Genomic DNA, 27657 nt, shown 5'->3' with positions numbered 1-27657 from the left:
TTTAGAATGCACCTAGTAGGTGAATAAAAACTTCCCAAAAACAAGTACATATACCTAGAAAATTTATTTATTTAATTCAATAAATATTTACGAAAAATAAATTATCTTATTTTTTTCCAAGGTTTTTATTCATTACATGTATACATACATGTATATATAAGTAAATATACAAATAAATCAATTAAACAAAAAAGAAATTTGCATTGATATACAGTATAAGCAATTATTATAGCTTACAATTAATTTCTTTGTTCAGACCTCCAATATAAACAGCTTATCAGCGATATGACCTAATAGGAAAAAAGAACATATCAAAACTCCCATATGATTATGACAAAAATCCAGCGGATAAAATATTATGAGGCTAAAAGTTAGTATATAGTTGAGACAACAACTAAAATCGAACACATGCAGTACATATAATTTTAACTATATAGAAACAAAAACAAAACAGGAGCACTAACGAAATTGTTTCAATGAAAATACAGGGTACCTCGATGCATCATATACAATGATCTTCCTCAATTCTCTGCCACAAATGATCAATCCCTCAGCTAGTCTATGGGCTTTGAGAGCTTTAAGTTTTGAAAGCCCCCTCCTCAATGGAGCAACAGTTACGACTGAAGGGAAACCCAAACAACACTGTGGCCTTTAAGCTGCCGTTCTCAGTAATTTTTATATATATCCTTATCAGTTCCCTCGAATATTTCGAAAGCAGGGTACTCTCTTATTGTTTCTTTCAACTTTTTCCCAAAAATTCGACTCTTGGCAGCAATAAAAGCCTAAATACGTGACCTACATTTTTCACATACGTATTTAACTGCGCCCTTGAGCATTCTGTTTCAATTTTTTGCCACAACAGCCTTCAGGGGATCTACATTCAGGCCTTGGACTCTACGGCGCTCCACATAAAGTAATCCAAGGGATTCAGGTTTGACTATTTAGATGTTCATATCTCAGTTTGATGATCATTTGTTGCATCTCTCAATCCTTTTCTCGTGTTGTTGGACTGTCAGTCCTTGAACTTTTCTACGTGCTCTTGATTTGAAGCATAGGTCATGCCTCACAATGTGGATCATAGCATTTGTGTCAATGTTTAACTCCATGTAGTTCTGAGAAAGGAACAGCGTCAATTTTGGTCTTTACGTTGGCTTCTGATACGTCTGAACAACGTGGTCTCCCATATTGAAGACGATCAAACAAGTATTTTTTGACATTGTAATTGTTCTTGAATTTTTACACCAGGCTTGTGCAGGCAGGGACACGTTCGCCAATGTACTTGATGTTGTCACTTTTACATTCATGCAACATATTTTTCTCCATGAGAAATGTGCAATTTTAAACGTCGTCAATTACTTTATTACTCCTTGGAAAAAGAGGCAAAGACTTTTGAAACATACTCTACAAAAAGTATCACCCTCTTCCATAATAATATTTTTTCCATAAATATTTATGTGAGATATTTTTTTTACTCGCTTTCAAATAAATTGTGTTCTATTTTTTTGCAAAGAAAGATAAATTGAAGGTTCAGCAGAGTTATAACTGAATTATTTGTGATTAAATACAATTACTGGCTAATAAAAGTATAAATAGGATCTTATATATATCCGATTGTTTTATAAATAAAACAAAGCCCAAAAAAACGAAAATATGTTGGGAGAAGTGGTTTTTTTTTAGATCATTATGAATGATTTTGAGACATTATAACAAATTGAGTCACTTTGATTGTTTTTTCATTGAAGATAAACCATTACTGATGTAATGAGGCAAAAGATTGAACAAATTGAATTTGATGTAAACATGCATATATTGAGAGTCTTTCAACGTAGCCAAAAGTGGGTTAGCACATAAAGATAATGGTCTCATTAAACCATTGAAACTAGGGATATATATTATTTCTCAATTGCACTATTATATGTAGTTACCACAGGGTTAAAGAGGTAAATGTGTACAATTTTAAAGCTGATTTAAAACTTAATCAAGAGTGTGTAAAGCAATCATTTACAATTTTGAAAATGCCGAATTAAAATAGGTGTTTGAAAACATTACACATGGGCGGAGAAGTTCCGGACTTCACACTAACAAGGTGCACAACCTATATGTGGAGCCACATTGGCGCTTTCCCTTTGGCACACGTGGTTTGTTAAGCAGCAGGCATTTCTTTGTTAGATAGCTTGTTCAAACTTGCACCAATTAAAAAATAGACTCAATGGATGAACTCGTTGTTCCAAATATATGGAAAAGGTACAGAGTCCTTATTGAAATCAACGGCAAGAGCCATTATATTACTTTTGCTCGAACTCTGGGACTCAATAAGACGTTCGTTTGCAAGTGTAATAGGGGATTTGAGGCCTCTATATGTCATCCAGACGAAGTTTCCAGATAGCATCATGTATTTTGAGGTGATTAGCTCCAAAGCCACGTCCTTTCTCCTCATATGTTCCCCCTAGCTTCAGAGTAAGACCATGCCTACTTGGACATGCTAGATACCAAGATGAAGCCTTGGATCGACACGGAAGCATATGGGACGCCAAACATGTGGCAGCAGGACTCGTCTCCCTATCACACCTCCACATTGCTCCAAAACAATTTTAACGACTTCATCTTGCTAGACTTTTGCCCTTCAACTCACAGGATCTAAATTCCATATATTTTTTTTGTGTGGGGCGTGATCGAACAACATGCCATCAAAACACCACGTAACACTCAAGTCGAACTTAATAGTCGGATCAAGAATGAAGTCCAGGTTTTGCTAAGGGACCTTGTGATGAAGGCTGCTCCTGCTTTTGGGCTCGTATAAAGACTTTAATGAAAGCTGAAAATGATTTTATTTTAATGAAATAAATTAGAATCCATTAAGCTTTCAGAATCTGGTTTTATTTATTTAATCGGACAATACCGTTTGAAAAACAAATCATTTTATTGGCCGAGAAAGCTTACACACCATGGAAATGACGCATTTTTTAGTTCACTTCATTTTCAGTTAGCACCAACCTTCAAAAGACAGCTGTTAAAATTAAAAAAACCTGTTCTTTAGTTTCTAAGTTATTGTTCTAAGTGTGATGCTACTATGTTTATTTACAAAACAATGGATCAAAAGCAATTTCGTTTTTTTATTAATTAACTTATCAATAAATTGTCAATATTAGTAGTATTTATATGTAAAAACATATATATATATATATGATTTGAAAACATATTTCTTTTTAATTATTGGATTGTATTTCGAAAAATTGGATTCACCTATTCAAAATATGTTTATTTTGTATTGACTTGAATAAACTTTTAAGGAATAAATATTACATTTAATGAATTAGTTGCTGAATATTGATGAGAGTTATAGAAACACTGAGGATGAGCCCAATATTGCATCAAGAACATTCAAATTTCGGTTTTCCCTTACATGTTGTACCTTTGTAAAATCTGTATTTAGGGGTAGATCTAAAAGGGGGAAGGCCATGGTTGCTTCTTAAGGTTTTTGCTTGTTGCTTCTCTCAAAAAATAAATGTAAACCGGGGCAACATGGGCGATAAATTATATATAATATATATATATATATAAACTATTTATCTTTTAAAAATAGGACACTACACTTTTATTGATCTAATTATCCTTCCGTAGACTTATGTTGTTGCATCCAAGAGATCAGCTCTTTTGATATCGTTATTACATTTAGAAATGCTATCAGGAAATTTCTGGTTCATATAAATCTTTTCAAATCTATTATACTCGCTTGCCTAGAAAAATGGAATATATTTGAAACTGTCTCTCAAATAAGATATTTCCTATGAAAACAATATAAATCACTATGCTTAACCTACTGGGGTGACATTAATTTTTTTAACCACTTGATTTTAAGGTGAAAAAATAAAAACTCTGTAAAACTGATTGGGAATGATTAAAAATTAATTATGATTAACATATAGGATCACAAAAACATTTTAAATTGAAATTGGAAATGTAAGCCTTATATTTTACCAAGATATTTTCAATTTCCTGGAAGCCATAATTTTAATTTTAATAACACTCTCAATCGAGCTAGATTCTTCAAAAATACGGTGCCTTAATAATTAATTTATACTTTTCGTTTTTTTATAATGTAAAGCAAACTCCAGACGACCCATTAACAAAAAATGATTTATAAATGTTGCATATCAATTCATACTTACATGAATTGACAAAATAATAAATTTATACTCTGGTATGGGTTAAAATGGGAAATTATTTGATACCAAAAAATATAAATATAATTTACAAAATATCTTATATGGTAATTGTAGAGGATTAGTTGATTGGCGATTTTGTAAAATCTTAAATATATTGAGTTTTTACAAAATAAATCAAGTTCCAATTAACTGATTTAGACAATCTGTTTTAATTTAAAACTCTTGCATGTCATCAAATCTGATATCACTAATTTCAGTTCACTAGCTTTATTGTTAAATAACTTTTAATTTAGACGCTTTAGAGGGATAGCTATTTAATACAGTAAGATGTAACTTTAAATTAGAGAGTTATCTTTTTTTTTTGTAATTATGGGTTATTAGTCGGGAAACTAATTAGTTATGGACGATTCCGAAACATTCTTAAAAATGTTTATTTTTTTCAGAATAAATATGATTTGATCAAATTCCAATAATCGAAGTTATTGCGTCACACTGAATCTGATGACACAAGTTTTTATCTGGGGCACTTACCAGATTTGGAGAAATCAAGGAGTTATTTGCATTTCAAATTTTGAAAAAAAATTAGTTAAAATGCTTTTGTATATTCAAATTGAAGCAATGGACTGACTGTCATAAATCGCTCCAATTAAAACTTGCAAGCTAAATTCCTACTACATTACTTCTATAAACTATTATGCCAATCAATTTTTTGGGAATATTTATTTTTGGCAGTAAGTGCACTCCAGCCTATAATGGACTGTATTAGCAAGAAAACTTTAAAATATCACCTCTAGAAGAAAACCACCCATACCCAACTACTAATTCTACAGGCTAATTGCCATTCTATTAAAAATAGGGAAATAATTTTCCTGCACACTGTATTTATGAAGTAAAGAAATAAATTGACACATTTTCCCTTTCTTGATTTTGTTCAACATTGTTGATATGTTGACGTTCCACTTGTAAATATATACAGGGTTTGTTAATATCTAATTGTACACATTTTATTATTTTCAATTTTACAAGAGTATAATTAAGACGAGAGGTTTTGTGAGGACAAATATTTTACAAAATCCTCTAAACATAGTGTTCCACACAATTTTTTATCTAATATGTGAGCCCTCCTCTCTAACAATAGTCTCAATATAAGCCCTAAATTCCTGGCAGACCTTGGCTATGTAGGCAAACTTGAGTTTGGTCAACTCTTCCTTGATGGAATCATCTAAAGTCGAGAGGAGTAGTACACAACCTTTCCTCCAGACACTCCTGGATAAAGTAGTCTAAGGGGCTTGTGTCTGGAGAGGAGGATGGTCATATGTTGAGGTACCAAATTTCCAGAAAGTTCATGGTAATATACTAAAAGATATTTCCCAGTACATGGACATGAAACATAGTTAATTTTTTTTACGAAACATAAGAACTTTTATATATATATTCAATTAAGTACACTCTATTAGATCATTCATGGATTTACATAACATATAAAAAATGATTAATAATAGACAACTGGTGTTACATATGATGTAATCAAATCCTAGTAGATCTTTACAATTTCATTAGTTCAAAATCTTTTTTTGTTGTACTATGCACCATATAGGTAAAGAAGGGATAGTTGCATTTGCTTTTTCTTCTTTATTGTTCAACTTTTATTTTATAGGTCGTTGTGGTATAAACTTATCGCTTTAAAGTAAGCATTCACGTCTATCTTTGGTGCAATTTTTTAAAATGCGTATTAAAATAAATATACATGAATTTAAATACAATTATAATACATATCCTTCAATAAAGCTGTTTTAAATGTGGAAGATTATCTTCTTTCAAGCAAAAGTTCATCTTCTCCCCAAAAATCATAAACAGACAGCCGATATTTACAAGGATCTTAATTCAAGAGTATCATATGTCTCTCTTCTGCCTACTCTTCGCCCTCTTACAGAAACCCCAACTCTACTAATCTGTAAATTATTAACTGTTTGGGTGTGTGTCAAATTGCCATAAAAGTATCAGAAATGTATCTCATTTAAAAGGTCATATCGGGGACAATATAACTTCATTATATCACAGTAAGGATCTAAACTATAGCTGGAATTCTTAGATATCTTACACTAAGGAACAAATTCAAATATAAATCATATACTGAGTAATCCATTAAAATCTGACCTCTTTGAATTTTAAATTTCAACATGTTATAAATTGATAATTAAAAATAGAATTTCAAAAAAATTTGATTATGAATAGATGTTTGACTGAGCTCTCTTAATCATTAATGAAGCCCCCTTAGAGGAAAGGATGGCTGACAGGCGACGGTGGAATACCTGGCATCCACTATAGATGTAATACTATGTCATGGCATCCCAGTGCTGGCTGACAGCTGTATTTGGACCTCCGTGTTTGGATGACAAATACTGCAGGCATTCCCTACGACATGCACTCAAAAGGTGTAGTCGAGGAGGTATTGGTCAGGGCTCTAGGGAGCCCAAAAGTGTCTAAAAAGATTTCTAAAGAACTCAAAAAACGCATTCAAAGGAGTTTTGCAAAGAGGGAGAAGGGTATTTTTCATTTCTGGTGACAAAAGGGGCCTCTCCAAACTCACAATGCTCTTTCCATCCACTTTTTTCATAGCTCTCTGGACAGTCTATTGTAAAACCCTGAGATCTCTTGCATGGGCCCTCAAGGACTTGACGGGATTATCCTTGGCGGTTTTCTTTTACTTACTCCTCTCCAACGTTTCAGACTTGCTGGCGGCGTAGATGGTGGTCCTAGAGACAACCAACCGCTTGGAGTGTGCGAATGAAAATTCGTCGATGATGTTTACGTACAATTTTCTTTCATTATACATAAGTTAGAGAGTATACATTTGTTTTGTTTTGTAACTAATTGTTTATACTTTAATATATCGAAATATGAATTAATTTCAATCACTCAACATTCATTAATTACTTTATTAATAATTGTTCAGATTTTAATAGACTACCTGGTAATTGACTCAGATATATTTTCAAATATTGAGCTGTATGTATATATGAAAAAAAGATAAATGGGATATAGCGTAATTCTTGATTATTGCTCAAGATTGTTTTTATGTTGATATACCATATGTTAATGTAAGCACATCTTTACATCCATGGAATCAAAATACTTAATTATGGATAAATAATTATGTCATCTTTCTTTGGTAGAGATAAAAGTCCTTTTTTTCTCAAGACGTACAATGGATTTTAGTATTATCATTAATAAATAAAAAATACTGAGTAAGTTATTAAATGCATCACTGGTCACTTATTTATTTTGCCTTTATCTGATTAATCTTCTTACGGCTTATAACTAATAAATAATCATATAAAAATAAAAATACAGGCCTTTATGATAGACTGAAATAATCTTATGAGTAGGGTTGTAAATTCTTATATTTTTTTTAGCATGGGAGCTTTTTCCAACTTGGCTACTGAAGATTGTCAATTTATTTTCTTAAGTTATTATTCTTAGTCTATAATCCGTGAGGAGAGAACGTTTACAAAGTGGGGACCCCATAATTTGCAGTAGTATAAAGTAATCATCTTATGTCTGTTATTCTTAACCATGAGGTTACATTACGCAACCAAACGGCAGCTGAAACATAAATAAAGAAGTTAGGTTTTTATCCATGCCCTTTAATTGTAAAAATCTTGGAGGAACCAAAAAAAATTCAGCACATCTGCAATCCTCGGATAAAGGAAACTGTCATTTTTCAGTAATTTTTTTAATTATTTTTGAAAGTTATAAAAATATTGACGTATTTGTAAAGGAATTACTAGAGTCCACGTTTAAATCCCCAATCCTGTTCATATATAAATTACTGAGAAGAAAATGATTGATTTTAGTTTCAGAAAAAGCTATAAAAATAATTGAACTTTCTTATAAATAAAAAGTAATTAAAAACTGAATATTATTTTCTATTAAAAACAACTTTGCATTGAATAACTATACCTACAATTTGCTTATTAAAAAAACTATTTAATAAAGTAATAACTATACAAAAGTTCAATTGAAAAATAAAAAGGGACTAGCATTTGATTTGATAAGTTAACTTATTTTTTATTAGAAAAATAAATTGTAGAAAAATACGTAAGAAAAGCTTTTAAATCTTCTTCCTATGTCCTGTACATGGTCAAAATAGCCCTAAGTATTATTGTACTTCTGTGTAGTAGTTTCATTTAAATTTCAAAGCCTCTGAATACTTTTTTTTCGGATATTAAACTATTTTATAAACAATTCCCGGGCAGATCCGGGCAGATCCTAAAAGAAATTGTTTTTATTTGCCACGAAAAATTGAAGACCTCGTTTTATCTACTCTACAAATGTGTAAGAAATATATTAATCCTTAGGATGGTGGGGTTAGATATCTGAATAAACTTTTATAATAGACTAAGCCACTAGGATTGACTTATTGTACCGTTCTCATGGTATAAAGATGGTTGGAAGATTGAGGGGCTTAATTCTAAAGAACAAAGTACGCAATGACGCACACAAAGAAAGAACACATCTCTTTTTTCCATGATTATGTCTCGTACGTAATTATAAACTTAATTCCCTCTCCATCTAAATGAAATAATAATACATAATATGGAATCTTTACCAACAATTATTTGTCAGAAATGGATCATGATCCTTTTTTCTTGATCTGATTTGTCCGGCTTTTATTTTTTTGTTTTCCCCTTTGTGTCTTTATTTCAACTAAAGTAGCAATTGTTGTTTCGTTAATGTTTACTCAAAACAAGTTCATACTTATGTTTTTTTAAGTTAAATTTTTCTGTTGATTAACCAAATATATTATTTCGATTAAATATGGGGTTTTCTTCACTGTACAGAACAAAAGCATTATATATGTCAGATATTTTTATTTATATTAGAAAAGCAAAGTTCATCTGTATAGTGTACAATTTTTTTTTTGAAGCGTCGTGGAAAAAGTGCTCTATCACAGTGATATTAAATTATTCGTGTGTATTTTTTTATATTCTTGCCAACCGAAATTATATCTCTCTAAGTTAAGAAATCTATTTTTATAAACTAATGCATAAAGAAAAAGTAACTTAGGAATGCATTTTTTGAACGAAAATATTCAATGAATGAAAACAAATACAGCTTCCATTATAATTATAAATAGCCTTGCATGACCTTGTTAATGAGTTCTTATTGATAATTAAAAAGATCTAAAATTGATTGTTCATTATTTGCTCGAGATTGCATTGTATACTTTAAGTGGAGTTTCTCAACTAGTTGCATCTAAATTGTTCATTAGTATCTTTAGAAATTTGCAATTACATATGGCCCATTCCACATGAAATTACACAGATATTTTACCCTCAACAACACAGAATTGAAAAAGTTACAAATAATTTAATATATGTAGCCTCTTATTTTTGCATTTTTTTCAATTTATCAGCTTCCTCAGCTCTTATATGATGCACTAAACTGTTCATTTGGGTTCAAAAAGAACAACAATCTGAACATAATATTATAAACTACTTAACATTTAAGATAGAAAATTTTATCAAAATTAGTTTCTTCTGTTTTTTTCTCTCAATAAAATACAGCCCTGATACCAACCAACTTGACTGCAACTTTTGGTTGCATGTTCAGGTGAATGCCTACAGTTTCCATCAGCCAAATACCGAGCTTTTCAATGCTACTGTCAGCCAGCACTGAGACGCCATGACAGACGACTACATCTGCAGCGAGTGACAGGCTTTCCTTCCCCATATGACTATAGGAAAGCCATCATTACTGCTAAAGGCGGCTACGTTAATGATAATAAGAGCTCTATTTATAATAAAATTTTTGTTGAAAGTCTAGTGTTCATTGATAAATTATATCTTAATTTTTATTTAATGCAGCACTCGGTATATCCGATCCAACCCGAATTTTTCTTTAAGAATGATAAAGTACTAAAATTTCTTTCAAAACTGTCCGGACTAAACTTTTTAAAGTACAGAATTAGTTCAGTGCACAAAAGATCATTCTAAAGCTCTAGTTACATGCATATCTTTAAAAAAAATACTAGATAAAAACGCTCATTTTTATTTTTTAACATCGAAGTAAAGATATATTCCATTAAAATAAAATGAGTTGGTGAATGATGTAACGAGTATATTCTTCTGATGTTAGGAATCCTATACTTTTATTAGGAAACTTAAGTTCATACAATGTTAATGAATTCATTTTCTTTGAAGTGTAAGACAGAAGGCTTTTCTTAGCTAATTCTTTATGTCTCATGTCCTTTCAGGGCATTAATTTAGATCTAAAATATTTTCAGGCCTTTTCCTAATAATAATAATAAAAGTTTTCATTAAAACAATGAGATACATAAACAATTTTCATATATTTAAATGCCTCAGGTTTTTTTTTTTTTTTACTTTTGTGTTTCCTTTGAAAATAATTGCTTTCAGACAACCTTTCCCCCCAATTCTCTTTTCTGTCAAAAGAAGAACAATTTCCTTTTTCCCATTCTTAATCCTGCTTTAAAAAAATAAACAGCTATTTCTTTTCCACAAGAACGATAATAAAACTGAAATGATCGCAGAAAAAAAATGAATGATACTTTTTTGTAAAAAGTTGTTTATTTATAAAAACATTCTAAAAAAAATTAAAATTTGAAACATAGTTTGGAAAGTCATTTTTTTTCCTAAATTTGAGGATATACAGGGTGCAGTTTTACAATTAAGTATTTTTGAGACCTGGACATAAACCTTTTTATTTCTTACATTAGTAAAAATATTTACAAATCCGTGTATATAAAAACGTAGGGGCCCTCCATGAAACTAATCATTCAATCCATCCACCCTCAGCCTTAGCCATGGCCTCCAGCCTGGCGCAGAACCTGCTACACATCTTAATCAGGTGATCTTTGTTCATGTTGTTCACAGCCTCAATAATGCAGGCTCTCATAGAAGCCAAATTGTTGTGAGCACGCTTGCTGGACTCCATCTCCAAGACGCCCCACACGAAATAGTCCAAAAGATTGCAGTCCGAGGAGCTAGGGGCCATATTCCCTTGTACCATAACATCTCCAAATTGTTCGTAAGCTAATTTTGTACGCAAATCGATCTGCCTTCTTCCTTGCTGGTGTTCCCATGCCTCCAGACTCCCTGAACTCCTTTGCAACTTTATACACAGTGTTAGAGGACAACTTGAGAAAGTCGATGATCTCTTTGGGTGCACAGCCTGCACAGAGGGTGACAATGATCGCTGCATGACGGGTGTACTCCGAAGACATTATCAACGCATTGTAAACGGAACTTATACAAAATTGTCTGTTAAATCTAATAAACTAGTTTTGAAAACTGTACAACTAAGGGTTTCCTAGAAAAATCGGTTTAAAAAAAATCTTAAATGTAAAACTGCACACTGTACATTATTTTTCCAAGTAATTGATTTATTTTGTGAGGGTGACTAACCTCATTCGCTCCATCGTAAAGAAAGGATTACCAAATTTATTATTATTAGAACTAAATATTTATTAGATATTAATGATGATTTAAAAAGTATTCCTTATCTCTTGAGGCATAACGATGAAAATGATAAATACCGGGTTGTCCATTGAAATCTGAACACTTATTAATTCAATAATTAATGAAGGTTGAGTGATTGAAATTATTTCATATTTATATATAACCATAAACATTTAATTACAAAAAAAAAAAAAAAAAGACCTCAGCTCTCTTGATTACGTACAATTCGAGAAAATGACACTTGAACGTGATCGACGAATTTCCAGTCGTAAATACCACCGTCCTTTCTGTCAGCAAGTCTGAAACGTTGGAGAAGAAGAAGGACTCAATTAAAAAGACCAAATTGGATCCGGAAGATTTAGAGAAAACAGCCTAGACTAATTCCTTCATGTTCATTATGGACAATGCAAGAGATATTGGGGGTTCACAAAAGAATGTCAAGATAATTATACAAAAATGGAGGGGGAAAAGCCTTGTGATAGTGTGAAGGCCACTTTTGACAAAAGTAATGAATGACTTACATCTCATCTACTGCAAGACTCTTTTAAAAGAGTCTTTTGAGTTCTGTAGACCTTTTTTTTTAATATAATTTTGGCCCCATATAAGCTTGATGGCTACCCTCTCGACTACACATTTTGAATGTTTTTCGAAGGAAATGCCTGCAGTGTGCGTCACCCAAAAAACTAAGGCCCTCAATGCCATTGGCAGGCAGGACTGGGATGCCATAGCACAGGACTACATATGCAGTGGGTGCTTTCTCTGCCTGGAAGCCATCATTATCTTAGCGGTAATGATGGACAGTTACATTAATGATTAAGCAAGCTCAATATATTATATTAATTTTGTTGAAATTTTACTTTTATTTAATACATTGTATCTTGTTGATGTTTTCAATCCAAAGTGTTCCCATTTTATTGGACTATTCATTTTCTAGAATAATTTTGTTATCGATTAAGAACAACACTTGTGCGTTTATTTTATATTAATTAACGATTATGTTTAGAAATGAAATGTCTGACAGTAATTGGTAATAAATGGAAAAAATGTTTACACAGTCCACAAAATATATTAGGTTGAGTTATAAATCAATTGTATGTACAAAAAAAACTTGAACTTTTGTATAAAAAAGATTAAATAACTTTTTGTATCTATTAGAGTTCATACGCTGTATAAGGTAAAGTCTCATCTCACAAGATATATGTAGTTTTTAAATCCGTTCATAACTGTTGTATCCTGAGTCAACATGTTTTCCAACAATGGAGCTCCATTCATGCTTTTAAATTCGTTGTAGCCGGGGACTGAGGTACTGAGAACACCAATTTTTGTCAAGCGTCACTTGACAGGTGAATTTGAGAATAAAAAAGTAGCTGCTCTTAGTGTGGAGGTAAATCCCTTGGTTTTCCAATCGAATGAAGGACTCATTCAATTTAATATTGTTACCACAAGGGCCAGGAAAAGTTTGGAAGACTTCGTGAAGGATATTACGTTCAAGGACAATAGGGAATCATTATTTTCGTGTCACCACCAAAATTTTCCCAACTAGAAAGGATATTTAGTCTATGTATTTGAAAATATTCATATCGTTCTTATCCGCAAGAACATTAGTATCAAGAACCAAAAAGTCAACCCCAAGGCTATTATTGTATTCCACAGAAGAAAGAACCCACAATATTTACAACTACTCTTATAAAAAGAATTATAACTTTAAAAAACCATTTCTATGGCGTGGATTATAAATTAATTGGTGAATCTGTAATTCGTGGCATGCCTGCTTTTCATTCTTCAGAAGTGCAGATGGATCCTGTATTTCAACAGAAAATGTATCTAAAGAAAGACAGGAAACTTCTTTACCCGAGAAAGACGAAGATCTCTGCATTATTTGAAATATTTACGATGAAGAGTGTTACTTTCTTTTATTTTTTCTTCTCCATATCCAGTCATTCTATCAAATTTGAACAAGACATCGTTATTAATTTTATTTGTTTTTAAAATAAATAAAGGTTACAAGAAAATGTTATGTACATCTCATTATAAATGAAACAGTTTTAAAGAATTTAGGGTATAGTTCACTAATAAAGGATTAAAAAGAATATGGCTCTGAAAATTTCCTTCAGACGTAATGCTTACACGTTTTGTAAAATACAATTATTTGGGATATATGGGGTTTGAAAATATTGCACAACAAAGTAAGAATTATAGCAATATCTATCCAGTGTTTAAGTATTCACATGATGTACAGCATTAAGAGCCTATATTTTATTTTACTTTTCAGACGGTTTTTCTGTGATGCATACCACAAGGGTGTCTATGGCCGTAAGTACCAATGGCTCATAGTGGGAATGTACTCTGAACAATGGTGGACGCGAGGAGCAAATTCAACGTCCTGCACGGCGGAGGAGATATTGATTGCATTGAAAGGGACCATGGTCATGGAGATACAGCCTCTTTCTTCCGTAGACGACATTACTATATCCAAACTGGTAAGATCCTTATCATATTATTTGCAGTCTCCCTTGTAATATTTAAAATCATATTTTTTACAAAATATTCCCACTTAATTTTAGAATCCGACATGACTCATTTTTGTTTTCAAATATTAGCCTGTTCTGAAATGATTAAGACAGGTTTGTTTCAAGAGAAAGGAGAAGAGTTAGTTACAAAATTCCGCCAGTATCGATATACTCATGAATTATATGGGATAAAAAGATTCCATACTTATTCAGAGATTAAATAGCCAATCCCTACATACCACATGTTTCTCCATTTGTCGCTGAACATGGAGACTGACAATGTGCCTTCGTTATTTTTGAAACTAGGCAAAACAGAGTCTGAGATTCACAACAACCTCACTATCATTTACCCACATGGTTACCCTAGTCGTACAAACATATTTCGGTTGGCTGGTGAGATCTGGGATGACACTTTAAAGCTATAGAAAGGTGTCTCATCAGGATGTCCCCGGGAGACAAGTACACCCAACAATTTTGTCCAAGTCAAGGACCTGGTTAAGAACAAGAACCCTATGTTCAGCAAGTGATGAAGTTAGTGAGCGAAAATAGCTCTCTAGGTAGTTGTGGGAGTTCCAGAACCATTGCCACGACATTATATGACATGATTGAGTACCTTTTTGAAAACTTTTGAATGTCCTTCCTTGTTTTACTGAAGCAGTCTCAATCATTTCCGAACAACATATTATTTATGATTCCTTTATTAGCGATTTAATTAGATCTATATCTTTTGGTTTAGTGAGATTTCTTAATAAGTTGGTTGTAAGACAAAAAAATATATCTAATGTTATAGCTTAAAATTACATCTATGGAAATTATGTTTTGTTGTTTGTAATTAGAAATGAGTATTTCTAATTAAACAAATATTTTGTTGTTAGGCTCAGTTGAATGGAAAAAAAGCATTTATGATTTATTTCATAGCAGAATTAGAGGAAGTACTAGTTGATACTTTTATTGTACAAAGAAAACATTCACTCTGAGACGAAGCTTCCATATGCTTTCATATAATGGAGAAAGTATGGAAACATTTGAGTTTGTATACTAATTTGAGCAAAAGTAAAATCTTGGTTATAAATGATGTAACTAGTGGGCCAAAAAGTCAACGACAGAAGAAGCTTAACTGATATCCACCTTAGATATTCTGACCATTTTTATCCATTTCATTTCTTTCTCAGTTCTTATCTTCAAAAGACTAAAGTTAGTTTATTACATTCTGCCATTTACACGTATAATTTTGGAGCATACCACTATACCCTTTATTAATTAAAAACTTTGTAGACTACAGGATGTCCTCACATAACGCTGTTTCAAACACTGCGGATTTCAAATAACGCAGTATTTGGAATTTTTCTGATTTCCCGAATACGATATTTGGGATATTTTTATGTCATGATAATAAATTAAAAACAAGAATTTTCGTAGTTGTTGATGAGTTTCATCATATTATGCCTATAAATTCATTTAACAAAAGAATTGGGGATAGGAGAAAATGTCCTTAAGTATATAATTTGACAACTAGCTCTACTCAATTTTTTTTTGGTTAATTTATTATAAAAACTTGGCTTTATATATGTTGGTGAATAAATATTGTTTAGGGTCTAATTATTTATTTTCCAAGACGCTCCAAGCCCAAAAGTACAGGGTTTCAAGGTCAGTAGTGAAGGGAGGGGGGTACATGGTTATAAGCCAGAAGTAAGCCATATTGTTGCAACATAAGCTGTGTTTCAACTTGGCTGTATGTTTATTTAATGTAATTTTTAACGTTGTATGTAGCCCAAATAGAGATCCCTGCAGATTTCTCGGCGATGACCCTAGTTGACTTTTTTTTGTTGCCCCGAAATTTTTATGTTTGGAGACATATGATAAAAAAACTGGTTTACTTTTATTTATGCTCTCGTTTGGCGCTTAATGAAACCTCGTAGTTAAAAATATTGTGGATAAATCGTAATTAAATACTACTTTGTCGTAGTCAAGGTGATTCAAGTTTGGTTATGACAAAGAACAATGTTGCTTTTGACCAAAATCCCCCTAATTTTATTTTAAGTGGGATTGAGTTACCTTTGATGTGTTGTATGGATCACCAACAATTGTTCATGTTCAAATATCAACCCGATAGGAGCTGATGAGAACAGGAAAAACATTGTGCGCCAAATACTTTTTAATGTTATACATTTTCAATTTACATAGACTTGAGAAATGGCTTTTCTATCGCCATTATTGCTGATTGAAAATACTTTGAACTTTTCATATATTTATCATATAGATTTCCTAGCTCCTGTAGTTGACAATTTTCCATAGCAAATAATTTGGATGAAAAAGAATCAATAAATAATCAAATGCAAAAATAAAAGAAGTCGACTTGAACTATTCAACACTATTACAATATTTAAACTTGTACTTTTTTTTTAATTTTGTAAAATCAATGAAAATGGTAGAAATAGTTGTACGAACTAGAGGTTTTCCTAAAAATATCTTTCTTTGCTTAGAAAGTTAATCTGATGACTAACAAATTTGCTAAAAAATCTCGGACTTCACACATAGATGGTGCTATTTTTGAATAAATTCACCTCATTTTCAATGTATACCAACCTTTAAAAGACAATCATTTCAAAAATTTATGATAATTTGTTTTTTAGTTTGTGAGTTATTGTGCAATGTTTGACATTACTTTTGTTATTTCCAAATCAATGGATCAAAAACAATTTCTTGTTTTAATTTTATGCTACTTCTTCGTAGGAATAAATACTGTTCCAGCTATAGAATGGATGTTGTAGAGAATAATAATAAATTATTAAAAGCCAAATTGGAAGGAAAAAACTTTTCAGACCATGTGCTAGTTTAGGGTCTCAACAAGATAAACAAGTTATTATTATAAAAGTTACAATATTATTTTTGATAGAAAAGTTTATGAAAGATTTATTATTTTTTTACAATTTTCAATTAAAAAATAAGTACTCGTGATTTTTGACGTGGTTGCGTGTAATTCAAAAAATAATAACGTGTATATTATATTCGCAGGCATTTGAAATAGTTAAAAGAAACATAATCATTATCGCAAAAACAACAAATTTTAATAAATTTTCTTACTGACTTGACGTTACAGGAATATACAAAAAATATTTTACAATGATGAAGTGGTTATCAAATTGAATTAAATATAGGTTAATAAAATTTGTATAGAAAGGGTTAATACTAACTTTGGTGGATTTTGTCAAAGAGTGATAAGAAAAGCAAATAATAACAGCTTTTGAGTCAACTAAACGTCTTAGAATATTAATAAAATGAAGGAATGTAATTGTGGCTTCAACAAGTGTCCAAGCAATATTGAGACATACTGCAGGTTTGGTATGTAAGTTCGTTTACAAAAAGTGCATTCACGACATCATGGACAAATAATGCAAATAATTATTTGTGTTTTTTTTGCAAAAATAAATAAATAACTAGCAAACTTTCCATAGTTTTTCTTTAAATTTGTTTTTAAAAAATCAAAACTTTTTTGTGAGTAAACAAATTTACATTATAATTTTAATTTAATTTTATAATATTTGTTTCTAATTTTTTATCAAAACATTTAATTTTGAGAATATTGTTTTTGAAGATGTCTTAATTAGGGATTCAAACGAATATGAATCTAACCTTTACCTACACACTCTGCACGAACTGTTAATAGGAAGGATTTCAAATGAAAGGATAATCATTGTCAATGTTTGAAACACGAGGGTGGTCTGAAAAGTTTTGAACCAAACAAAGATATAAGACATTTTTTCTAAATTTTTCTTTTTCAACATAGTCTCCTCGTAATTCTACACCCTTTTCCCAGCAATACTCCAATCTTTTCAACTCTTCCAAATAGTAATCAGTATTTCTTTCTGCAAAATAATTGTTCACAAGCCACTTGTTGCTATTAACTCAATTACTCTGAGTTGGAAAACAAACTGTTAAATTTTTATTTTGAATCTAATTCAATGGTTAAATTGTCAAAAACAAATATATTATGACAGCACAATAATTCATTTTGTCTCACACTCACGTCAACTCACACAAACACTGTTATATAGCAACTAGACGCCTGAAATGGCTCAAACTTTGGCGAATAACTGTCCACATAATTGGCTAACTTTTATTTAAGAGTGCTGCCATCTTCACGTTGAGGTCGGAAACTTATCAGACCACCCTCATATATCATATGTGTCATATTAAAATACTTAACTATTGCCCAATCATAAAACTTTATTTTTACAATGATCAATTTATAGATTAGGTATAAATCAAATAGCACAGCCCCAATAGTTTCTTCCTGAACTTTGCAATTTTTGAGCAACTCAAGGGGAAGTTTCCAGGAGTTTCATAATCAACAAAGGACCAACTAAAAGCTGCAAATATCACTACTTGAGCCAATCTAGAGTCGAGCTTCTTTTTTAAACCTGCTGTGATAGGATTTGCACCTGGCTGACACTGGTCATCGAGGCAAAAGGCGGCTATAGAAAATAGTAATGCAAATAAAGTGTCCCTTGATTGTATTATTAAACTTTGCAAACTTGATGATATCTTATACAATACAAGATTTTTTGCAAATTTTCAAAAAGAATTATATTTCGATGGAGGAGCCTTTTTATAAAAATGTGTTTTTTTTAAAGGAATCATATTAATAATTAAATTAAAACTCATGAAAGCCTACGAAATGAAATCAATAAATATTTAATTCTTTTTTTTTTAACTATTTCTTTGTCTGATGCAAAAATTATTTCTTAGATTCTTTCTTCTGCTTTTTCTTTTCTAAGCTGATGCTTTAAATGTACAGTGTATGTAGAGTGTGCATAAGCAAAAATACGTTATGCTATAAAACTCAAATAAATTCCAAACAAGCTAACATAGGTCAATGAGGCATACATTGTTTGAAAGAGCAATCTTGACACCTTTCTTTTTAAATAAACCAATTTTTGTAAATAAAGTGACTTTTGTGAGGTCGTCGAAAATTTGCTCCAAGCAAAATTCCCTGTTTGTGAGGTGGTCAAGATTATGCAGGTGAACAGATCAACTGTTTTGAGGATACGGAAGCCATGTGAGTCTGTTGAAAGCTATCAATGGAAGCCTGGGAGTAGGGCCGCAACATAAAGTGATTAAAGGAATTCAAGAGTACCTAGGAAATAGCACTGAATCAAATCCTCAAATTCATATGACCAAGCCTGCAAAAAACAAAACACACAACGTGTATGTAGAGTCAATCAAGAATGTCATGGGCCTCAAGAGCTACGTTTGCCGATTACACCTGCTTATAACATTAAGGTTAAAGAAACCCCCATCATTGGAAATTGTAGCCTGATTCATCACCAGTTCTGAACAGACCTGACTATGAGATTTGGAGCCTCATTGAGACCAATGCCCATACTTTCCCGGTTTATTGTGTCTGCTATCATGCATTTTTGCTGATCCACACTGTACCTATGCACATTTTGAGGTGAACATATAATTTATAAATGGAGAGAAATATAAAACTTTATTATTTGTGTCGTAATAAACATAATGCCATCCATTTCCTCTTGATTTATAACATTCCTAGTTCATATTATCGATAAAATTTAGTTTTTACGTGTACCCATATATGTATCGATAGAGCTGCATAAAATATGACATCCCAGAATGTGAAAATAGCATTGAATGATGTAGCTCAACGGACAACAGATACATTATGATCATGAACTCAATGTGTGTGGGTTTGCGTCTAGGACGTTACTAAAAAAGAAAATAGATTTAATGTATGTATATGAACTTCAAAGACAATTTGTTGGTCAGATGCAGTAATTCTTATACAATAATGTTTATTTATACTTAATCACGGCAACTCCATCTGACCAATAAAAGGAACATTAAACTATAAATATATATAGATAGCAGATAACCCTATAAATGAAATTAATACATATTTTGATATATTAAAGTATAAATAATTAGTCACAAAACAAAAGGTCTTATGTACAAGGCTAGAAAATGACACTTGAACGTGATTAACGAATTTCCTTTCGCTTACTTTAAAGCAGTTAGGTGTCTCCAAGACCGCTGTTTACGAGGTTCGCAAGTGTAAGGGCTCTGTCAATAAGGCCAAACTGGAGCAGGAGGAGTTAAAGAAAACAGCTCAGACCAATCCCCTCAAGAGCATAAGGGCCCATGTAAGATATCTTGGTGGTTCACACCAGAATGTCCAGAGAGTTATAAAAAAAAGTAAGTGCAAAGAGTCTTTTGAAGGTGGAGACGACATTTTTGACACGAACAATGAAAGAAATCCATGTCCTTCGTTCCAAAATTCTTTTGAATTATCCTTTGGAACTCTTTTTTGACAATTTTATCCCTCCCAGAGCCCTGAAGACAATGCCCTCGACTACATTTTTGGGTACAGAGAGAGGAGAAGACCTGCAGTATCCTTCATCCAAACACCGAGTCCAAAAAACCACAGTCAGCTAGGACAGGGACGCCATGAAGAAAACTATATTTGCAGTGGGTGCCAGGCCTTCCACCACCGCCTGGAAGCCATAACTGCTGCTATTTGCTTGTACATTAATTATTAATAGAACTCAGACACACATATAATTATGGTATTAATTTTGTCAAAATTCGAGTGTTAATCAATAAATTAAATCTTGTTGAAATTTAAAACCCAAAGTGTTTTGATTTCAACGTACTACTCGATAACCACAATCCTAATAAAGATTCTCGAATTGCAGATTATGTTGTTAGGGAAAACAAAATGTCAATTTTTGTCGCACACTTAAACAATACTGAGTCAAACAATTAAAAAACTGTCTAAAAAGTTTTCTTATTATGAAGTATAGGGACTTTTAAAACAGAAAATGCACATTACTAAAGCTGTCTATTAGAAAACTAATGGATTTTTTTTATTTCACCTATTATTATTGCAACCTCATACTAAAATTAACCATAAAACTATCCAACAAAATCACACTTTTTTATGCACATGAACAATATATTATGCTCAATTTAATAGTGTTTGATCCCTTGATTCCAAATATGGCCTTATTTTTTCTCTCAGAGCCTCGTGGCCTACAAAAAAGGCCATATATTTTATTATTATTTTTTAGGTTCAACGCCCTCGGTGTTTAATTATATTAATATATTTTGAAGCAGAATGTTCAAAAATTCAAAAACCGTTTTTAAAATGTCTGCATGATATACTTGAGTTATCTTTGTTTAAAGTGGAAAATTGGTCATTTTTATTCAAAGGCTCATAGCTTCAAGACGAATAAATTCAAAATGTTTAAAAGTATCTCATTGGATAGCAGAAAATATCAACTTTTATTTTTTTTAAAAGAGCTTCCCCAAAAACAATATATTTTGTTGTTAATTTGAGATAAAGTCGCTACAATATTCCAAGGATAAAACTCATTTTTGAAATGATCTCATTTCAAAAGTCCATAAATATTAGCATGCCCCAGCTAGAAGAGATAGAAACAAAGAGACAGAAGAAGAAACGATATAGAAACAAAGAGAGAGAAGAAGAAACAAGAAGAAGAAAAGATATAGAAACAACAATAGGGAAAAAGAAAAAGGAAAAAAGAAAAGATTTATAATAGAATTTGTTATAACATTAAGTCTCATGTCTCAAAATGTATACATAAATTATTTCAGGCTCCATGGACAAAAGATGACTCGTGGCATAGCCGTAATGAGTGAGAGGGATTCCAAAAAACGGACTTTCAAAGGAGTCCTCAGAGCAAATACTTTTTCTTTCTCTCTCTTTCTTTGTTTGTACTATTTCATTTCAAAAATAGGGATCACTCTAATGGACAGAGTATGTATTCGGTCTTATTATATATTACTATCAAAAAGGCTTTTAAGCAAAATCATAAAATCCATTAAAATTGCTACTTACAAAACTATAATTACATGGAGTAATATACATGCTGTGGACATTTGTATCTCATGATAAAACTCTAATGGAAAGTAGATTTATGTTCTTGCACGCTCAAGCTAATAGATAGTATGTTTTACATACTAATTTATACTTAACCAGTCAACACAAAAGCAAGCTTTAATAAATTTTCTACAAAATTAAGTATAAATTACATTTGTTTATGCTATGTGCTATAGAACTAATATCAGCTGCACTGTCAAATAACACCAGACAAGATCATTTCTGCCGGCACGCAGGAATACACATTTATTATTGTTATTTAAGCATTTACAATTAATAAAATGCATACGACCATAGAAAAATCTAGTAAAATGAGAAACCTTAGACCGAAGAAATATCTTTTTTTCTCTTCGAGTACTTTATGTGTTAGCTAAAGTAAAGTTTATACCTTACATTTCAGTTTTAAAAACAAATTCCTATAGAAAAGGTTGTTGATATTGATTTTCTGTCAATTTAGTTTTTTATATTTATTAAGAAATTTTAATAAATTAAGGTGGTTAAGTTGCGTTGAATATAATTCCAAATGATATTCTATGGAATTTTTTTAATTTTCTATGAGGTTTTAACAAATAATATATATAAAAAAACTAACAATTTAGATGTAAGGATATTAAAACTAGTTTAACAGTCCAACCTTTAATGACTTTTTTAATGGTCCTTTTCGTCGTCATACAGATTAAACTACAATAATAAATGTGGCTTTCAATCTGCGGCCTATCTAACACCTTCATTTTGTTGCATAATGTAATACATGCTGATCAAAATATTATCAGTAATAGTTCTATAGAAAAAATATAAACCATTTGTATTACACAGGATAATAATTATACTTTTTGAGAAAAATTGATTAAGCACTAACCATATTTTATAAAATTAAAGTGGAAATTTCCAAAAGTGCTTTCTAATTTGAGGTTGACAAGTACATAAGAAATATATGGAAACAGAAAAGTACTACATATTGATTAACATAAAGTTTGCCGAATATACATTTTTCTGAAGGAAAATATGCTGAATGACAATTGGGACATCTGAAGAAAGGATATTTAATATAATTTGAAATTATAGTAACAATAAATAGGTTTATGTTTATATGCTATATACGTATGTCATAACATGCAAAAGATTACTCGACGTTGCTTGGGCAAAGGAGGGAAAAGGAAATCATATTGACAATAATCAATATTATTTCTTCTTCATCGTTAATTAGACCCTTCGGCGCAAATGACAATTGTAATTCAACATTAAATTCAGTGTAGAATGGACATTTAATAAAAATAAACTGAAAATCAGCATGTTAACCCTGACAATTTGGAGAATATTTTGGAAGACAGATAGAATAAAGACCATTACGTTTAATTAGATCCGCTAGAATCAGTAGTGATAAGGGAGGAAGGAGAAAAGGATATAAACAAGGGAATTTGCCAGAATTACTCCGATGTTGATCCCCAATTCTAGTCTGAGTCCAACAAGGACTAACAATTAAAAATCCAGAAAGAAGCTCTAGGGTTATGCTCCGTCTTTTATGAGCACACACAAATATTCAATCAGGGTTTTAATATAATTGAATATATTTAAAAAAAGATGTTCACGATCCAAAAATTAAATAATAATGACAAAGGCTAAGGAAAGGAAAATTCATTTTTCAAATTTCCAATTAAAAAAAAAAAAACAATAACGGGCCCGATAGAAAATACATCAGATTTTCATTATTACAGATTATAATATATGTATTACTAGCAAAGGATAACCCAGCGTCGCTCAGGCCAAGGAGGCAACAGGAAATCACATTGACAATGGTCCATATTCTTCCTTCTTAATGTTTAGACCATAGATATAAAATACATAGAGTGATGATGTGAAGAATTAGTTGACGTCGTAAAAAAAAAAAAAATAGTTGACAAAAACATTCAAATTGTAATATTTAGACATGTTGAAAAAATAAAGGGCTCTTATAATATCTTTATTTTTTTAAAGTTTTAAATTTAGAGATGTCAATAGGTTAATAAAGTATTTTTCTCTAAATTTAAAAGATTTAAAAAAAATAAAGGCATTATAAGAACCCTTTATTTTTATTTCAATTTTTAAATTTAAATATAATTTTATTAAGCCTTTCCAAATATTTATATAGGATTTGGAAGATTATTTTGACTCTAATACAATTTAAAAATCAATATTTTTTTTATTCTTAAATTGAATACGATTTGTGAGAATGCTCCAAACTTTGGTGCCTTGAATCCTCTCACTTTCACGTTTTCCCAAATGATAAATAATTTATAAACTTATATTAAAATATGAAATTAATACAGTAGACCTGTTCATGCTTACTATTATTATAAGAGTCTAACCTAAATTAATTATCTGTAATAAAGATAATTCAAGAGGTATTAAAGATCTTCTGGATCTATGATACAGATATACAGATTCCTGAATGATCAAAATAATAAAATTGTCCTAATATTAAAATACTTTAGCGAAAAACCTATATTTTCCTGGATGGGGCATTCTTCACTTTCTTTTTAAATTTCATAAACAGCTTCTTAAATCGTTTTTAGCTCTTTGTGACAACCTGAATTATGGATAAGATAAGTGTTCCAATTTTTGGAGTGTTTTGTAAAAGTTGCTGCTCTAGAAGTACAGCTATGGACCACAAAAGTCAGCATATTCCACCTGGGACTATACACATATTCAAATTAAAGATTAAAAACTCCCATAATTCAAGGGGGTTCTTTAAAAAGGAAATATCTCTCGGTTTTTTTTACTTTTCTTGATTATAAAAGAGTTCATTTGAATGGTAAATTGCAGATACAAAAGAAAATTTGGTTTACCAAATTTTAGTTTAGTTAGGATTTTGATTTGTGAACAAGAAGTTTAAAAAAAAAAAATTAATAAAACTCAATAATTGAAATAAGAAGATATTTTTTTTCCTTTTTATAAATAACTTAGATCTTTTATGTAGAGAGAGATTGAAGTGAATAATGAAAAATACAGGTTATCCCTTTTTTCTTATATCCTGTTCTTTGTATTTTATTATTCATGGGGGTTTAGGGATTTATTTTTACTTTCTGTTTCTTTGCTGACCATTTTCTTTTTTGAACATTTCTTATATTCTATCTCTTTTGGTCATTAGAAGGATCAAACTTTTCGATCAAATAATTATAGGTCTTTCACAACATACGTTTTTATTCCAATGTACATATATACTCAACTATCCATAAAAAAAATATATCATGCTGCTATCTAAAGTTGTATAAAATATATTCCAGAGCGCGTGCGATATGTTCCATAGTTGGAATCTGAACCTGATTTTGAATTATAATTTAAATCTTGAGAAATAAATATTTGGTATAAAACATAGCCACTGTTGTATGTGCTCTTGAAAGACAGACATCAAGAATAAGTGTAAGTCCTTGCTTGACAAAGAGTAGAAATGAAGATCAACAGCGGAGTAATTCCAACCTCTATGTCCTTGATATAGAAAGTGTGGGGCTAGTGTTTATTTATTTTCTGACACAGAAACTTGGAGCTCACCTAATAAAACGTCATGACAGCTAAGCTGTGAATCATGTTATGTAAACAGGAAATTTCAGAGATGTTACTCAATCTAACTCTGAGCTCTGATTTCTTTTTCATAATGAAATCAATCAAAATCGTCCTACAAATCATTGCATTTTGATTGTAGTTCGTGAACCACTCATATGATAGATTCGTATAATAAATACATCATTTGATAGGTATTAAATTTAAATATGTGAGTTCATATTTTAAGATACCCTCTACTTCCGTTGATATGGAGTTATAAGTCTTATTTATTGTTTTTTTCTTGTTTTTTACTACCTCCGACAATAAAGTTGAATGGAAGTTAAAGTCTTGCCTCTGTTTGTTACTTAGTTGTTTTATTAGTCACCAGGATTACAACAAAAGTTATATATCAATTTAACAGCAAACTTAAAAAGTGTATATTCAACCATAACTTTGGAGCAAATTGAAATACATTACTCAATTTGATTTTAGGCGGAGTTTTTGCCCTCTACCAGGTGACCATTTTAGTTTTAGATTTTTTTTTGTTGATGTACCAATTTTGTGTTTCTATTGAATTCATTTTTACTCATTTTGTATTCCTGCCTAAATATAACTTTTTCAATTTATATTTGAAATTTACACTCACCAGATAATAAATGATTTTTACACAAAAAAAAGACAGATTAAAAATTTAGAAAAAGTTCTTTCATATTGCCTAGTAATAATTAAGTATACTTATTAGTTATACAAAAACAAAAGCTTTAAGTTCATCATTTTTTAGATTGTACTCCCACTACGGGCGGCTTAAATTGTGTAAAGGTCCTTAAACGACTATATTTTAAAATAAATAGTTACTTTACAAGAGACCTTCCGTGTTTGTTTATATTCAAGTGTTCAACATAATTCTTTGAAATTATGTTCAGATGAACTTCAATTTATCAAAATATTATCAGAGGAAAAAATATTTACAAATTATAACATCTTGACTTTTTTTCTTCCACTTCATTAATTTTTAAAAGTTGCATTTTATAAAAGTATACATTGCAATTTAAATTTGTTGTTTATAGGAGAAAAAAAAAGTATATTTGTTTATAGCATTAACATTCGCAAACAATTCATAATTGTAAAAAGATGAAAAAAATGTCCTTCAAATTAATTTATATAAATGAAATGATATTAAAAAATAGCTAAAAAAAATGTAATTTAAAAAATGCAAACTTAATCATTATCTGTTAGACTATCCTGTACCTAGACTAGACTGTTATATATTTCATGTTTCAAAAAATTATATCAACCGATTGAAATAGAATCAATAGCACAAGTAAACAACTTTAATGTTTTGCCCTTGAGATAGTGTGCCCCTAATTGCTTTTGAGGCCGAAAAACATGAAAATTATTTTTATACCTCTTTTTTTTTGATTTTGTGATCTACAAACTAGGGCTTACCAAAAACTTTCAAGTTACGAAATTGATAATGGATTGGTATATTTTTATGCTATGCATAAATTTATTGCATACATGCCAAATTTCAGATGAATAGAAAAACATTTTTAACTGCTGTCAAAGGATTGTTTTCAGCTGTGTATTTCCTACACAGTGCCATATATTTTTAGTAGGAAATAAACATAATAAATGTAGAAAAGAGATTTTTTTGTTATTTTCATAAGATAGCTTTAATAATATGTATCTAAATCATTATAAGCGTAATTGGCTTAGGCTAGACTTTGTTACAAAAGTCAAGATTTCATACTCAAAAAACTTCTTACATAGTTTTTAATTGTTTGAGTTAGTATTGTTTTAGTGTGTCTCAAAGATGGCCAGAACCAAAAAGAGAAAGTACGAAATAGTTGGATAGAAATTTAAATTTAAATTATGAAACAGCAAATCAAAGTTTCGTCGAATCAGTTCCTGTAATTTTGATGTCAAAGATTGGAAAGCCAATTGTTGAAACTGTGAATAAAATCATAGAAAGTGTCGAGTCTGACTGTCATTTAAGCACTGTTTTGATTGTCAAGGAGATAAAAATTTATGGAATAAAAATATAAAATTAACTT

At 30.7% G+C, this 27657-nt stretch overlaps 1 protein-coding gene and 1 pseudogene across 1 annotated transcript in view; both read left to right on the top strand.

The window, feature by feature from the left end:
• Window positions 1–27657, top strand: part of GABA-B-R2 (gamma-aminobutyric acid type B receptor subunit 2) — a 335226-nt gene that overhangs the window by 101798 nt on the left and 205771 nt on the right. The window contains exon 5 of the mRNA XM_071890371.1: window positions 13923–14130. Coding sequence (XP_071746472.1) covers window positions 13923–14130 — 208 coding nt within the window. The remainder of the gene's footprint in view (window positions 1–13922; window positions 14131–27657) is intronic.
• On the top strand, window positions 12107–13533 carry LOC121122906 (GTP-binding nuclear protein Ran-like; annotated as a pseudogene).

The sequence above is a fragment of the Lepeophtheirus salmonis genome, chromosome 8 (assembly GCF_016086655.4).
Source record: "Lepeophtheirus salmonis chromosome 8, UVic_Lsal_1.4, whole genome shotgun sequence".
NCBI lineage: Eukaryota > Metazoa > Arthropoda > Copepoda > Siphonostomatoida > Caligidae > Lepeophtheirus > Lepeophtheirus salmonis.
Note: the sequence above shows the minus strand (reverse complement) of the source record. Positions and strands in the feature narration are given on the sequence as shown.